The following is an 18,131-nucleotide window of genomic DNA, read 5'->3' on the forward strand; positions in this document are numbered from 1 at the left end:
TCTCATATCTAAGTGTGCAAGTATCCGGGGTAAAGCTGTCCACATAGACCAGGGGTGCCCAACCTTTTGAAGAGCGAGGGCCAATTGAGCAACTTGGTAACCAGTCACGGGCCACAATGAATGGAGCGGGCCAATGACAGGTCCGTCTCCACTCTGCATATGCATTTTTTAGCGGATTCAATTGGAGGTAGGCTTTAGACACAAGGCCGTTTACATCTGCTGCTCCATAGGAGGTGAATGGAAGGTCCAATTGGGTCAGACCGATCGTATAAAAGGGGCCTAAGTCTGCTTTCAGACTGATATGCTACATCAGGGGTGCAGCACAGTGCGCCTGTGGCTTTTCTGCGGGTTACTGCACTTTGCCATAGACTTCTATTATATCCTACAGGTGTGGTGTACTTTCTGAACATGCATCAAACCCGCAGCTAATAAAAGAAGTCTATGGCTCAGTGCAGGTAACCTGCAGGTAAACTGTGCTGCACATGCTTATCAATTTAAAAGCACCCCAGTAACCCCTTCAGAACACACATGCCCATATATACACTGTGATTTTAGTAGAAAACTTACCTTTAATAACAGTCTTCCATTTAGGCATCGCCAGCTGTTGCTGTCCCAGGCAGAGTGCATTTGGTATCACCCCGCCTGTGACTCTGGCGCTATACAGGAAGAATAGGCTTATGCAGCTCTGTTCTGCAGCCAGTTGTTTCCTCTACTCCTGGCTTTATTCACAACACTGATGCTCTGGGATGGCGGATTGGCTACCCTGTGATCTGGGCTTGACGACTCACCATCCCAGATAAGTGGGTCGCGGGCCTCATCAGAGGGCTTTGCGGGCCACTGGTTGGGCACCCCTGACATAGACCATCCTCCTTCCCGGCAGCTGTCACCGATGTCAGTCTGCAATCAATCCTGACCGGGAAGACTACCCTGCAGTAAAGCGATTTGAAGGCAAGGCTTGAATCGCTCATGGAGTGCAGCTTAAAAGGGATGATGTCAATGGTGGTGTAGAGGATGGTCTATGTGAGCATCTTTACCCCTGATGCCTGCATACTTGGATATGCCTGTTTTAATCATCAACCATGTGACTTGCTAAATGTTGTACCTTCATTAGATGTAACCATATTGCTACACTTAGAGGTGCCTCTGTTCTGTTTTATACTCAGTTGTGACATCACGATACTTGTTTATCAAGACATCGCTTGTATGTCAAGTCGAAATTTATTTTACATTTTGCTTGTCTTGCAAAATGCTCTGAAACCAAGTCACTCTGAAACCAAGGTTTTACTGTACTTTGATAGTGGGGTTGGAATTGTGTTGCTGGACGACTTACAGACTGCAACCCTTTAGATTGCCTCAATGGCAACAGTTGATTGTTCAGACTGAACTCAGCAGAATACCTAAAGTGTATTGCAGACCAAAAAACTAAATTTAAACCAAAAGATTGCAAGGGTAACTGATCAGAGATAGTGTTATGATCATAAGGTAGTCATCTAAACTCAAACTCATTACAAGTTCACAAACCTGAATACATGTGAGAAAAATATATATAGTTGCGTTAATATCAAAAGGAAACCTTTGCGAAGAAGGTGACCATAAATGTGAAAGTTACATGGATGAACATGAATCATGAATTAAATTAAATTAAATGCCTGTTAACATAAACAATACACAAACGTAAAATTAACAAATCATGAAATAGGCCATAGTGTAGACCTATATGCAAAAACCAAATAAGGATCATAGATTGTTATGAAAAAAACATGAACTATGAGCCCTGCATTGGGCTAAAACCTAAAAACACGGTGAGTTAAAAAGGAAAAAAAAGTCCATATGATTACAATATAAGGAAGCACCCAGTGATGATCAAATTGACAGCTGCTCTTTCTTCTCAAGACCTGCAACTTTAAGTGAATTCCACCACACTAGTGTAGTTAAAACTGCTTACCAGAGCCAAAGGTCCCTTGTCATATAGGACCAAGACCAGCATACTGTTAGTGTTAGACACAGCAGACACGACTGAACACTGCAAGCGATGATACGATGTGATGATGCGACAAGCTCCTCATACGACAAACTCCAAAACCAGCATGAGTGTTAAACCCAGCAGACACGGCAGAGCACTGCATCCATAGCGATGAAACAATGTGATGATACGACAAACTCCTCAGCATAAACGTCAATTGGTATGGTATCATGCAAAGAAAGAAGATGCCTCGATAGTGTAAAACCAATGACTTTTATTAAAATATAAAACAAACAGTAAAAAACTCACATTTCGTCAGTGTAAGAACAGCCTTAAACCTGTAGAGCCGGCCGGAAGCAAACAGGAAAACCCGTCCGTATGGGAAACAGAGCAGATGAGGGTGATGACGTCAGCAAGCCGCTCGTTCAGCTCGTATCATCACATCGTATCATCTCTATGGATGCAGTGTTCAGTCGTGTCTGCTGGGTCTAACACTTATGCTGGTCTTGGTCCTATATCACAAGGGACCTTTGGCTCTGGTAAGCAGTTTTACCTACACTAGGGTGGTGGAATTCACTTAAAGTTGCAGATCTTGAGAAGAAAGAGCAGCTGTCAATTTGATCATCACTAGGTGCTTCCTTATATTGTAATCATATGGACTTTTTTTTCCTTTTTAACTCACCATGTTTTTAGGTTTTAGCCCAATGCAGGGCTCATAGTTCATGTTTTGTTCATAACAATCTATGATCCTTATTTGGTTTTTGCATATAGGTCTACACTATGGCCTATTTCATGATTTGTTAATTTTACGTTTGTGTATTGTTTATGTTAACAGGCATTTAATTTAATTTAATTCATGATTCATGTTCATCTATGTACCTTTAACATTTATGGTCACCTTCTTCGCAAAGGTTTACTTTTGATATTAGCGCAACTATATATATTTTTCTCACTTCTTTACACTGTTATGTTTTCAGGTTAGTTGCTGCTTACCTCTGAAGAGCTTCAGGCCATCATTATTTCTAGTTATCCTAGCGCAGTTTCTTTTTACCTTTTTCCAAAACCTGAATACATGTTCCATTTATAATCATGTGAGGAGCAGGATGAAGGAGACTAGCTAAGTATTAACCAAAATTATGGGTAAATATATAATAGTAATATTTTTAAATATTTATTTTCTTTTGCAGTTTTTATGTTTTTTACTACTATATACGTGGATCATAGATGATCAAACAAGAGGCTTCCTATCATCCCTACTGAAACTTTGCTTGTGTTGCCTAGATTATGTGCATACACCTCAATCGTTGTATTAGTATTTACATATACATATGCAGATCTGAGAGATCTTACACAAGAGATGGTTCCATCCACAATACACATTTATTGAAAGAGTTACATAATATATAAAAATTATACACTAGACAGTATTTACAACACATTATACAGTATAAGTCCCCTGATATTTACAAATTACACACAACAACCATATTTACAATACAGTGTACAAGTATGGCTTTAGTTTACCTTTCCACTTGAGGTTGGGGCATGGTAACTGCTGTGAGTCTCCACACAAAAGAGAATCATAGCTTTGTGACAAAGCATTATTTTTCCTCCTTTCTGTACTGTGGCTAATATAATTCTCCCTAATTGGTTACTGTATCTAGCAAATGTATATTGGGCACAGCCTGTTTGGATAAGTCAAAGAAGGTTGCTGTTTACAGAACATGAGATGTGATCAGGGAAAACAAAAGGTCAACCTTTGAAGTGGAACTAATTAGGCGGCGTACACACGGTCGGACAAAACCGATAAGAATGGACCGAGGTTCAGTTTCATCAGTCCAAACCGACCGTGTGTATAGTCCATCGGTCTATTGTCCTTCGGTCCAAAATGTTAAAACATGCTTTAAAATCGACCCGATGGACCGCTGCTCGATCGGTCCAAACTGATGGTTAGTACAGAAAGCATCGGTTCAAAACCCGCGCATGCTCAGAATCAAGTCGACGCATGCTTGGAAGCCTTAAACTTCGTTTTATTCAGCACGTCGTGTGTTTGACGTCACTGCGTTCTGACCCGATCGGTTTTTGGAACGATGGTGTGTACGCACATCAGACCATCAGGCCACTTCAGCGGTGAACCAATGGAAATGGCCCGTCGGACCATTCCCATCGGTTTGGAACGACCGGGTGTACGCGGCCTTACAGTAACCCCAACACAAATATATTTCCTTCTAACTGAAATATATTTCTAATTACAATATTATTTACAGCTGTTAATGGAGATATTACATAAACCCATTATGTAACACTTGCATAAGCTGAGGTATTTAAAGGCTTTTCACAATTACAAACTTGATAATTATATGGTATAATTGATGAATTATTTCCATCACTTTTTACAAATTAATATTTCCTTTTGTTTACATATGACTTAGAGGAGAGCTTTACGAACAGCCTCCGAGAAACTCAGGAACAGAACCTCTTTTTCTACAAATGTCATACACAACACCCCAGGAACCCGTGTGAATCGTTACATTAGCCGCTTGATTGAAGCTCGGCAGACTGATTCAGAGTTGACAGATTTGAATTTTATAAGTTTGAAATATAAGCAATCTGAACGTGAGCAGAAAGTAAGTCATTCAATGTAAAGATTTTTTTTGTTGTTGTTGTTTCCTACTGTTGACCTTATTCGTATAACCTTATTGTTCATCAGGTGCATGAATTTTGATATGGCTGTTATGCGAAAACTCTATTCAACATTTCATAGGAGAGGGTTATGTTAAGACAAATGTGTGTTGCCACAATATAAAGTATACTGTATATAATAAAAATGGGAAAAGGATGTGTGTAGAATGCGATCTTCAGGCAACCTTGGTTATTTTCCAGAGAGAGTAGTGTTCATTGGATCCCAGAAACACATGACAAATCTAACATAGTATATACAAGAAAATGTAATATTAAAAGCCCCTCAGTTCTAGCTTTCGTGAATTTGTTAGGGATACGGATACTCCACAGGCTTAGCATATACTGTACTGTATGTCCAATCTATAATTGAACCTACGTGTCTTCCATGCATGTTCATGCATCCATGTTTCCTCTATACACTAGATCACTCCTCTCATTCTTTTAAACAGTTTAATTACCCCTGATATATCCATTCTCTTCATTAACTAAGATATAGAGAAAGCTGATTGGTTAATCAGACAAACAACTTTGATCTTGTTTTTAAACAATAAAGACAAAAATGGAAGGCGAGCACACCAAGTGCATCACCAATAACATTTAATAAATGATACAATTCATAAAAGGTTAGTACTCACAAACAGAAACTCTTATAAGCCATACAATTACACAGTGTAGAATCGTGTTATATACCATCACAGGGTATAAGCTGACCAGGTGCGGACTGACAACTCATGGGGCCCCCGGGCAATAGAAGATTATGGGGCCCCCGGGCTTACAGATAGCCACCATGCCACGAGGTAGTGCAGAGGCGGGACAGCTAAAATCTTGTGATTTTCACATCAAAAGCATGTCGGTTTTGTACATATCAGGGACAGCTGTAAAAAAACACAGATTTTTACATACTGTCCCTGGTTTTACTGAGCCTGGCAACCCTGATGGGGCCCCCTAGTGGCATGGGGCCCTCGGGCAGTGCCCGAGTGCCTCAATGGTCAGTCCGCCCCTGAAGCTGACTGACGCGTTTCAGGGGCACACGCCCTTCCTCCGAGCTAGGCTAGCTAGTTTGTAGTTTAAAAATAAAAATGAATAGTAGTCAAATTAAAATCAGTCAACAAATTAAGATCCTAATGCTGGTGCAAAATAGAGCAGGAAATTCACAAAGCAGACTTGTACAGATATCAATGAGAGCATATAATTCCTTATCAAACACCAAAAGATATGTATGCTCTCACTATGTAAGTCATATTTCAGAGTAGCGGCTGAACACCCAGCAAAATGGCCCCATAAACATGGCCATACTAAATAAATTACTGAATAAATGACTTCATAGGTACCTTTAAAGTGTTACTTACTCCAGGACCGTTCATTCACTATATCTGGTCCCCCACAGTACATAGAACATGAAAATACAATTATTTTAGTACATATTTAGTACATATAAACTGCTAAACGGCTAAATACCTTTTCTCATCAGCAGTTCTAGCAGTCTTGTGACTTCTATCTCTGTCTAGTTAAAGCTGGTAGGAGGAGATTACATTTTCTATTCTCCTCTGACTGTCCTATGAGGCTGTAGGACCCCCGACCTTCTGTCTGGACAGTGCTGATTGGCCCTGTGCTGATCACATGCACCATCCCAAGGAAAAAAAAACGCTGTAGCAATATGCACAAAACTGAGCATGTGCAGAGTGCCCCCAAAACTCTGTATTATCAGCATATGGATTGGGGACAGTGGAAGAAAAGGTGGATCAGAGAAGACAGGATCAAACAACCCTTTTACACAATGTGGAGGATTAACCCCTTAGGTTCCACAGTAAAGCATTTAACAAGCATGCTTTACTGCATATACAGAATGATTCTACTGTTGTTGTGGGTTTAGTCTGCCTCACAGTTCAAAAAATACTGTGGTGATGGTAATGATAATATAGTAGTGACAGTAAAAGCATCTGATAATAGTCATCATGCTTAGCTTAGCCATGTCTGGCTTCATATAGGTCAAGAGGATGACAATATACCTTTAACAGTACATTTGCATCAGGACAGCCACCTGAGCCTTTAGAACACATGCTGGAAGCACATGGAGCAAGTAAAAGCTCTCCAGAGAGGAAAGCAGCCCCTCCCACTACCACATGGTTCTGGATGAAGGGGTGGACTTGTAAGCACCAGTACTCAGAAGAAGGGAGAGGTATCACAATAGCTCAGTCTGAATGCTAGTTTAGTACAACAGACAAGCAACACTGACATCTCAAGCTGATCACAGGTTTGATCCCTGGATCTGGCAAATGCCAACAATGAAATTGTTTATATAAAAATATAATTTAATATCAGTTTTCTGTGAATGAATGCCTTCAAGTACTATTATCCATTGCGTCAGCCAATGTTCTCAATGAATTGCAACGGCAATGGTGAGCATCGTTGTAGTGCATTGATTTTTTCCTGCCATTTAATAACTGTCTGCCTGTACGAGGTACAGGCAGACAGCTTACTGAGTGTCTGCAGGTTCCAGGCATCTGCTGATCGTGGGTGCAATGCCTTACAGACTGCAGTAAAAAATAAATACTGTATATACTCGAGTATAAGCCGACCCGAGTATAAGCCGAGGCACCTAATTTTACTACAAAAAACTGGCAAAACGTATTGACTCGAGTATAAGGGTGAGAATGCAGCAGCTACTGTAATCGGAAAAGAGGGTCAACAATGCCCATTTTCAGATTCACTGTGTCCATTTGCAGCCTGACCTCACTGTGCCCATTGCAGCTCTTCAACTCGACCATGGCAGGATCCAGTTGGTTCCCCCGGCAGGTCCCGTTACCTTTGCAGCCTGACCTCACCGTGCCCATTGCAGAATCTGATCTGTGTACCCGAGTCTGTGACATATTCAGACGGCGGCCGTGCGGTTTTAAAAACTCACACTCCTCCTTGTGCTGTTCCGTGATAGGCGGAACACTCAGCCCAAAAAAAGGGCTGAAAAACTTGGCTTATACTCGAGTATATACGGTAACCCTATACAGTCTATGCCCTGAGGTATCCTTACGATGTTTATTTATTTTCAAATTCTGTTTTATCCTTACAATGTTTCCCAGAGAAATGGTGGGGTACTGGGTGGTTGCCAATTCCCTTTAGAATGTTGCTCTTGTGTTTTCCAAACCTGACACTAATAGTATGTGAGGTCTGGCCGACAAACTGCAAGGGCAGAGAAGGCCATAAATGTCAAACTGAGTAGTGCAGTGAATAAGCTGCTTGATACTATGGCTCACTTGCTTCTTGCAATGGCACATGTAATCGCAGCCTCCTCAATTTCACACATCACACTTATAGCTGCCCGTTTGGTCCAGGAATGAGCCCCATTGACAAATTTGCATAGTTCTAATTTGGATCTTAACCCCACTAGGGGCGATAATGCTCCTTAGATCTCAGAAAATCACCCTGAGCTTGTCATGCAAAACATCTTGTTTAAGAATATTTCAATATTTTATGAATACACATTGACTATCAAAAGTCCTATGATTGAATCAAGTACATAAATGTAAGAGTTTCTGTTAGAGATCCCTGTAAAGGATTTTCAGGGATACCAAACTTATACTGGACCTTATATTTGAGATAAGCCTCCTCTATAACGAAATTCTCATAAACCTTCTCTAAGAATTTTTTAATTTGCACTTGACTCTACTCGTCGTAATCTTCAAGTTTTGTGCATATGCATCTAGGTGTACAACATTGCCCAAAAGGGACATTACAGATCGATCTAGGGTGGTGGCCTCTCTGTTCATGTAGGTAGGAATTACCTGCTGTCGGTTTAAGATGGGTGTTTGATAAAATATTCAAGTCATTGTTGTACCCTAATTCCAAATCCAAAAATACTAAATAAGAGTTGCCCACCTGATGTGTGAGACCAACACATTAGAGATTAATATGGCAGTGTGCAATAAACAGTCTAAAGTCAGAACCAGTCCAGATTATGAGGATGTCATCAATGTATCTAGTGTATAGAACCAGGTTTTGCCCCATAAGGGTTATTGGTTAAAATATGGAATTCCTCCCAATAACCCACAGAGATTTTAGCACAACCTAACTCTCATTGCTTTACCTTTTATCTGTCTGTAAAAGTCCCATATTACTGGTAAGATTATCAAACCCAGCAATAATTTATTTTAAATGTAAAGATTATAACTGTTTTTCCAAATGACCAAGAAATACAGCAACAATCTTTGCTGAAATCCTAAAGTGGTAAGATAAGGATATTTGTTTTTACATTTTTTCAGTACCTTTTTCCTTATGCTGTAGCAGATTTTGTGAGTTTCGTGGTTAATACATTTTTCTTTTCTATCCTCCTACAGTATCACCAGCTTCATGATGAATATTTTACCAGCGCAGTGGTACTTTCATTAATTTTAGCTGCCTTATTTGGCCTTGTCTACCTTTTAATAATCCCACAGTAAGTACTCACTGCTATTTAAAATATAACAATTTCTCACACCTTCGCAAAAAAATTATAATTTTTTAATGGCTATCAAAGTTTGGAGGTTAGCTTTTAAATCTATTCTGACACAAAGACTGATGTGAGTGGGAATACATGCTAAGCATACATTTATTTCAATTGTAATATTTTTTTTTCTAAATGTTCAGTCTTTTTTCGTTTATTTAGCAAAAAGAATATATACATGTTTAAAACATAGTTTCATATCTCCAAACAGTTTATTAATGCCTTGTACACACGATCGGAATTTCCGATGAAAAAAGTCAGACGGAAACTGTTTCATCGGATATTCCGACCGTGTGTGAGCCCCATCTGAATTTTTTCCCATCGGAGTTTAGAAATAGAACATGTTTTATTTTTTTCCGATGACAAAAAAATCCTAGCATAAATTCCGATCGTTTGTGTGGAACTCCGACGGGGAAAAAAACATGCATGCTCAGAATCGACGCATGCTTGGAAGCATTGAACTTAATTTTTCTCGGGTCGTCGTAGTGTTTTACATCACTGCGTTTTGGACGGTCTGAAGTTCGTCTGACAGTGTGTATGCAAGACAGCTTAAACGGAATTCCGACGGAAAATCCCATCGGATTTTATCCCGTCGGAAATTCCGATCATGTGTACAGGGCATTACAGTGTATGTGTGTGTAAAATGACAATATACGCATACACAAAACTTTTCATCTTGGTCATAATAATGAAACTATGGGGCAGATCCACAGAGAGAGTACGCCATTGTACTTTCAAATTACCTGCGTCGTATCTCTGTTTTGAATCCTCAAAACAAGATACGACGGCATCTGGGTTAGATCCGACAGGTGTACGCCTTCGGATCTGAGATGCAATTCTTCGGCGTCCGCTGGGTGGCGTTCAAGTCGTTTTCCGCGTCGGGTATGCAAATTAGCTATTTGCGACGATCCACGAACGTATGAGCGGCCAGTGCATTTTTTTCCGTCGTCTCTAGTCGGCTTTTTCCGGCGTATAGTTAAAGCTGGTATTTTGGCGCGTATAGTTAAACCTGCTATGTTAAGTATGGCCGTCGTTCCCGCGTTAAATTTGAATTTTTTTTCGTTTGCGTAAGTCATCCGTGAATCGGGATGGACGTAATTCACGTCTATGTTAAAAAAAATTACGTCCTTGCGACGTCATTTAGCGCAATGCACGGCAGGAAATTTAGGGACGGCGCATGCGCAGTTCGTTCGGCACGGGGACGCGCTTCATTTGAATGAAACACGCCCCCTAATCGCCAATTTGAATTACGCGCCGTTACGCCGCCAGAGATAGACTACGCCGCCGTAACTTACAGCGCAAAATCTCTGATACGCTGTGCGGGTGCAGATCTCTGTGGATCTGCCCCTAAATATTTACTAGTACCACAACACTATACAGTTCCTTTAAAATACTTATTAATATTATAACAGCAATATTAAAATACATAAATCCTTTAAATAACATAGTTTGGGGATACCTTAAACCTGCATGTGAAGTTAGGGAGTAGTGCAATGTATTCTGTGCTCCATTTTGTACACTCAGGTGGCCAGACCGGTTTTGCAATTTTTCCTTTGCTTTTTTAGTTTTTCACTTGTAGCTTTCAGAGTTTGTAAAAGACCCCCAAAACCATATATTTTCTGAAAGCACATGACCAGTAGAGTAAAATGAAGGTGCTACTGGTTTTTAAGGTCCCACGATATGTGTGCAAATGTTTATCAAAACAATATGTTTGCTAAAAATCCACTAAAATCATTATTAGCAGCTAAAAACACAGCAAATTTTACAAAATGTATACTAAATAAAAAAGCTTAACCTGTATTGAGGTAATAAATAACAAATATTTGTAACTTTCAAATTACGCATTTTTTGAAAATCGAACAGGCACAAACATGTAAATATCCAAATTTCGCAAATCTGAAGGTTTTTATTTTTCCCTTACAGCTTTCAGAATTTGTGAAAGACCCCCAAAACCATATATTTTCTGAAAGCATATGACGTCTCAAATAAAAATAAGGTGCTACTGATTTTTTTTGACCCTGCAGTATTTGCGCAAATGTTTATCAAACCAATATATTTACAAAACATACACTAAAACCATTATTAGCAGATAAAAACACAGCTACTTTTACAAAATCCCTTCCAAATTCCTACTAAATATAAAAGCTTAACCTGTATGGAGTTAATAAATAACAAAAAAGTAACATTTTTACATTGCGCCTTTTTGTAAAATGGTGAAAATCAAACGTACGGAAAAAAATTCTCTAAAAATCTGAAGGTTTTCATTTTCCTTTACAGCTTTCACAATTTTTGAAAGAACCCACCCCCACCCCCCCCAAAAAAACATATATTTTCTGAAAGCATATGATCTCTAGAATAAAAAAAAGGTGCTACTGATTTTTAAGGCCCCGCTGTATTTGTGTAAATGTTTATCAAAACAATATTGTCGCTAAAAAACACTAAAACCATTATTAGCAGATAAAAACAAATATTTGTAAATTTTAAATTGCACCTTTTTGCGAAATGGCGATCATTGCGAAATCAAATGTACGCAAAAATGTTTCTAAAATTTGTGATTTTTTTATTTCTCACTTATAGCTTTCAGATTTTGAAAAAGACACTCCCAAACCTTCCTTGCTACTGATTTTTTTTAGCCCCACAATACATGTTTATCAGATCGCTATTTTCAAAACGCAAAAACTCAATGGGGTGAGCTCCAGTCTTCCCCCAAAAATTTAAAGTCAGTAGCTATACAAATACTGCAGCTGCTGATATTTAATGAAGGACACTTACCTGTCCAGGGATCCAATGTCAGCACCCAAGCTTATTCTTCAATCGGCTTTGGGTGCGGGGGCTGGCATCTTGACTAAGGGAAACCAGGCAGTGAAGCTGTTCACAGACGTTTTCCTTCTGCTCATGAGTGAGTCGCGCAGCGCTTTGTGAATGATCCCGCATTCTTGTGTGTGTCTCAGAAGTATGCAGGGGGAGGGGCAAAAGAGCTTTGTAGATTGCCGCAGCGATCTTACCCAGAAGTGGGTACCTGTCAAAACCAGGTACCTTCTCCCCCCCCCAAAGGTGCCAAATGTGGCAGTGGCGTGGGGGAGGGTGCAAACAAGTGGAGCTTTCCCTTTTGGGTAGAGCTCTGCTTTAAGCTGTAATAGGCAGTGGACAGGGTGCTGATGCCACAATGCTCTCGGCAGACTTGACCCATCATGTAGCGATGTCTTCCGCCGAACACTACACATTCATGTCAAGGGGATGCGTCGCAAACTCCCCTCAATCATGTGGTTGCAGTGCATTTGTTGGTAAAATTGGGCTAAAGTTGGCCGTGAGGAGGAATCGCATCGCTTCCTCACCGCCTGTCAGTAGCCTCTGAAGCTCAATCCAAAAATAGCGCCTGTAAAGCGCCTCTCAAGCACCTCTCAAGCAGGGTCTGGTACGGACTTGGGCACCTGGGGGCAGTGTTGTAGGTCCATACGGTGTACGGACCTGACAGAGTAAGGGTTAAAAGTGATATTTTTGTATACAAACAGCAGCCAGAGATCTGATATTTAGTGGTGATTTGTAAACAAACTGGCAGGATATTCTGGATAATGTCATTGACAAATTTTTATACAGAAATGGCTACTATCCCTTTAAAAAAACTGGCATGAGGTCCCCCTAAAAATTATTAAGATCCTTATCCAGGCATACAGCCTAGGTGACAAGGAAAGAGGGGGTCAGTGAAAATGAGCCCCCTCTTAAACCATTCAAGGCCGTAAGGCCCCGTACACACGACCAGTTTCCTCGGCAGAATTCAGCTTCCGACCGAGTTTCTGGCTGAATTCTGCCGAGGAAACTGGTCGTGTGTACACTTTCGGCCGAGGAAGCCGACGAGGAGCTCGGCGAGGAAATAGAGAACATGTTCTCTATTTCCTCGTTGTTCTATGGGAGCTCTCGTCCCGCCGAGCTCCTCGGCGGCTTCAGGGCTGAACTGGCCGAGGAACTCGATGTGTTTGGCACGTCGAGTTCCTCGGCCGTGTGTACGAGGCTTAAGCCTTCAATATAGGGAGGGTACCTTTGTAAAGGGGAGACAGCAAAGCCCCCCACCCCTTGCAAGGCGCCTTGTCCCCAATGTTGAGAAGACAAGGGTCTCATCCCCACATCATGTCCCCCAAAAGGGATGGGGGGCTTAGTAACCTCTTGCATTTACCTTTTTTGTTAATTTAAAAAATAAATAAAAACACCTACACTGTGAAAAATGTCCTTTATTAAACAAAATAAACAATGCCCCCAATACAAACTCAACGTCAATCACATCTTCTAGTGATGTAGATGCTCATCAATCTCAATGACTCACAGCCTGAGGATGTTGTCCTTCCGCCCAGTGATTTTTTCACACCACCATGATTATCCCCTACCCAACAATGTCAACCCTTTGCATTCCTGCTGCAAAATGACATCCCTGGCTGCTTGCTATTTGTAAAAATAATTGTATTTATTTATTTATTACAGGTAATTATATAGCATCAACAATTTAGGCAGCACATATTTGTACATACACATTAGTTCTTGCCCTCAAGGTGCATATAATCTAAGGCTCCTACCTCCTATGTGTGCTTATACACACGGGATAACTTTTAGATAGAAGCCAAAAACCTGCCAGCATGATTTTTACATGTTGGTGGAAAGAGAAGTAACCAGAGAAAACAGGGGACAAATGAAAACTCTGTGCTGGTAGTGCCCTGGTTGTGATTCAAACCAATTACCCTAGGGCTGTGAGGTAGACGTGCTAACAAGTAAGCCACTGTGCTAAACAAATCAGGTCAGGGATCCTGGCTGATGTCCTCTACCAGATATGTTGATGGCCTTATTTGATCAATTATATCTCGCAGGATTTCCTGCTGGTTTATTTACAGCAGATGTCAGTCATTTTGCAGCTGTAGTGCTCAGTGGTGTATTTAGGTTTTGTGCTGCCCTAGGCCTGACTAAACTCGTGCACCCCCTAATTTAAATATGACCCACCCCCTTCCTGTCAAGACCACACCCCTTTCTGTTTAAAACCGACCCTGACATTTTCGAGTTGGGACACTAGTTCTCAATCCCGGGGGGGGGGGGTGGATTCCCTTAATTTGCATAGATTTCCTGTCACTTCCTGTTTAGCTATGGGGCAGAAAGTGAAGGAAAATCTCAGCAATGGGACAGGGATGGTAAAAAAAAAACCCTCCCTTACGCTATCCAAAATGAAAAAAAAAAAGTGTTGCCTATAGTTCTACTTCAAGCACACATTTCTGATAATTTTATGGAGAGGACTAAGAAGATATAACCATGCCAATGGTACAGCAGAAAACATATAGCACAGTGAGGAAGGTTTGTGGTCCAGGATGATAGGACAGTCAAAATTAGAAACAGCTTGCGTTACACCAACAGTGTAGCACAAGCCAACGGGGACACTTTCTGTGCTGCCCCCTTGCAAAGTGCTGCCCTAGGCCTGGGCCTTCTTGGCCTAGGCCAGGATACAGCATTGGTAGTGCTACCACCACAAAATGACAGATTCACATCCATCTTCTGTTTGCAAACAAACCAGCAAGGGATCCTATCTGGGGACCCCATTATTTTAAAGTGGGCTTCTCTTGTGATAGCTATAAAGCCTAATCAAAAACACTAATGCCGCATACACACGATCGGTCAAACCGATGAGAACGGTCTGATGGACCGTTTTCATCAGACCAAACCGATCGTGTGTAGGCCCCATCGGTTATTTATCCATCGGTTAAAAAAATTCAATCTTGTTTTAAATTTAACTGATGGATACCTAACCGATAGAAAAAAAACGATCGTTTGTAGGTACGTCCATCGGTTAAAAATCCACGCATGCTCAGAATCAAGTCGACGCATGCTTGGAAGCATTGAACTTCATTTTTTTCAGCACGCCGTTGTGTTTTACGTCACCGCATTCTGACACGATCGTGTGTACGGTCCATCAGACCGTTTTCATCGGATTGACCGATCGTGTGTACGCGGCATAAGGATAAAAATAAAGAAACAGTGTAAAAAATACATTTTAATAAAATAAATATATAATAAAAGTGTCCCCTATGCTTACACGCAAATGCTATGTAGTATGTATACATAGATCCCACATGCTTATGTAAATGGTGTTCGCACCACACAGGTGAGGCATCACGCAAATGTCAGAGTGAGAGCAATCATTTTAGCACCAGACCTCTTGTTTAACTCTAAACTGTTAACCTGTAAAGACTTTTAAAGCATTGCCTGTGGATAATTTAATATACAGTTTCTTTTTTCAGAAGCACTATTGTCCTTGTCCTCCTGGTGTTCTGCATATGCTTCCTAGTGGCGTGCATTATGTACTTACATGTCACACGAGTGCAGGTAAAAAAAAAAAAATGTTATGACTAAATGTAAACACTGTAAAGAAAATGTAAAATGTGTATTGTAAGTACTATGCCTACTTTTGTGTTCCTTATATGGAGATATATATGACAACAGACTGTCCCCTCCTTAAAGTGTTACTAAACCCAGGACCCTGCATTCACTATATCTGGTCTCCCACAGTATACAGAACATGGAAATGCAATTCTTTTAGTAAATATAAACGGCTAAATACCTTTTATCATCAGCAGTATATATATATATGCCATACTGTATATGTCCTGGGAACACCTAATTATGTTTAGCCACTGTACTGGAGAGGAGGAAAGTTTATAGTGAGGTCTTTGTTTTTATATTAAAAGTGATATTCAGTGTCTTTTTGCAGTTACAAAATTGATTAATGATGGTCAAAGCAGAATTCATACTTTATTCATCATCATTTGTTTGTCATGTGTTTGTTTAATGTCGTAGACCATCCATACAAATATTTGTCTTCATTTAAACAATTATAAGACAGCCAAAATAAGAAACACGAAAATCAGCACAAGGAACAAAACCTATAGTCAGTAAGATGTCTCACATGCACCCGATATTGCAAAAAGAAGTGGGAAACCATGGATGCCAGGCATGGCAAGCTGCATACTTGAGGGTTTGTAGAGGGATGGGTACACTATTAACAATAAACAGAGAGATGTCTCCTGGATAAGCTATACATTTAAACTGTTGCTTCAAAAGCCTAATTAGGGAAGTTTTGGACCTTTATGAAAGTCAACCAAACCACTCCAAATTCCAGAATTCTCTTCAGCTGTGAACCAAGCTGCCAGCCGTGTGATCTCATTCGCCACTCAGTGTGTCAGTGTAAAAGAATGAAGCGCCACACACCGATGATGTCAGGCAAAGTTAAAATCTTTATTGAACCATATAAGCACGCTGTGAGTCCCCATCTGAGAACCACTTGCAGTGGGTACTCACAGCATATTGCTTAAATAAAGTTGCCAGCGACAGCATCTTCTCCCAGAGTGTCAGTCTTTAGGTATCTTTATTGGCTGGCGCAAGATGACAGCAGAATACTGCAAGCAGGCAGATAGGTGTATTTATCTACACAAAAGACACTTGGCCCGGATTCACAAAGCACTTACGCCGACGTAACTCACGTTACGCCGACGTAAGTGCAAATGTGCGCCGGCGTATGCGTGCGCCCGACTCACAAACCAATATACGCCTAAAACCTGATCACCCTACGCCAACGTATCTTGCACACGCCGGCGTAGCGTGGGTGCAAATATGGGCTGGACGCATGTTGCTTCTCCCATTGATTAGGCATTCAAATATGCAAATTAAGGAAATAAGGCGATTCACGAATGTGCGTGCGCCCGGCGCATGCTACGCGGGGCGCGCATAAGTTGTACGTCCGGCACAAAGTTATTCCCCATAAAGGAGATGCAACCCGGCAACAGACGTGCACAGGTCAGCTGGAGAGCAGCTGCAGCAGCACCGTTACGGAAGAGCTGAGCAACCACACTTGCAGGACAACACATCTGTATGCCAACATGCCAGGGGCAGCCATGGTCATAGCACTACTGCGTCCACAGGCACGGAGGAGGGCACAGGAGAGGATATACCGAACACGCATGAACGTCTTTGGCATGGGGGAATCGGAGGTGTATCGCATCTTCAGATTCAGCCCTGATGCCATCCTGGAATTAGCCACAGCCCTGCATGATGAAATCACCAGCCAGACAGAACGCTCACATGCAGTGCAGCCACTGGTCAAGGTACTGGCAACACTCCATTTCCTCACCAGTGGATCTTTCCAACGTACAAGTGGAGTCATGTCTGGGATGTCACAATCCACCATGAGCAGATACGTGCACCAGGTCGTCCCCGCAATCCTCACACGCATGTCCCACCACATCATCAAACCCACCCATGAGCATCTGCGGCAGAAGGCAATGCAGGATTTCTACAGAATTGCCGGATTCCCACGCACCATGGGGGCCATTGATTGCACACATGTGGCACTACGGCCCCCCCGTGCCACAGAGCACATATACCGTAATAGTAAGCAGTGGCATTCGATCAACGTACAGGTGATAGCCGATGCCCAATGCCTCATATGGCACGTCCGTGCCAAACACCCCGGGGCCAGCCACGACAGCTACATATACCGTCAAAGCAACATCCCAACAGAATTCGAACAGAACGTGTACAGGGACAGCTGGCTGGTTGGTGAGTGACATGGGAGTAGGCATGACTGTCCGACCCCATGATGCAGACATCAAAAGGGGCACATTCACGGCTAACATCCTCCTGTCTTTTCCCTTCCAGGTGACTCTGCATATGCACTTGGGCCCCATCTCCTGACTCCATGCCAACTGACTTTACTGTGTACAGTAAACGTTTATGGGAAACTGTGTCAAATTCTTTTGCAAAATCCAGATACACCAAGTCTACGGGCCTTCCTTTATCTAGATGGCAGCTCACCTCCTCATAGAAGGTTAATAGATTGGTTTGGCAAGAACGATTCTTCATGAATCCATGTGACCCAGCTCTTTCCCAGCCTGTCTGCAGAAAAACAGTGGCAGGAAGAGCTTCTAGTCATCTGCTGTTGGTCACATGTTCAAAAAACAGCCTTTGGAATACAGAGTAAAGAAA

At 41.5% G+C, this 18,131-nt stretch overlaps 1 protein-coding gene across 1 annotated transcript in view; it reads left to right on the plus strand.

The window, feature by feature from the left end:
* Positions 1-18,131, plus strand: part of ADCY1 (adenylate cyclase 1) — a 536,332-nt gene that overhangs the window by 398,391 nt on the left and 119,810 nt on the right. The window contains exons 9-11 of the mRNA XM_040353333.1: positions 4,396-4,590; positions 8,977-9,074; positions 15,392-15,476. Coding sequence (XP_040209267.1) covers positions 4,396-4,590; positions 8,977-9,074; positions 15,392-15,476 — 378 coding nt within the window. The remainder of the gene's footprint in view (positions 1-4,395; positions 4,591-8,976; positions 9,075-15,391; positions 15,477-18,131) is intronic.

This window comes from Rana temporaria, chromosome 5 (genome assembly GCF_905171775.1).
Source record: "Rana temporaria chromosome 5, aRanTem1.1, whole genome shotgun sequence".
NCBI lineage: Eukaryota > Metazoa > Chordata > Amphibia > Anura > Ranidae > Rana > Rana temporaria.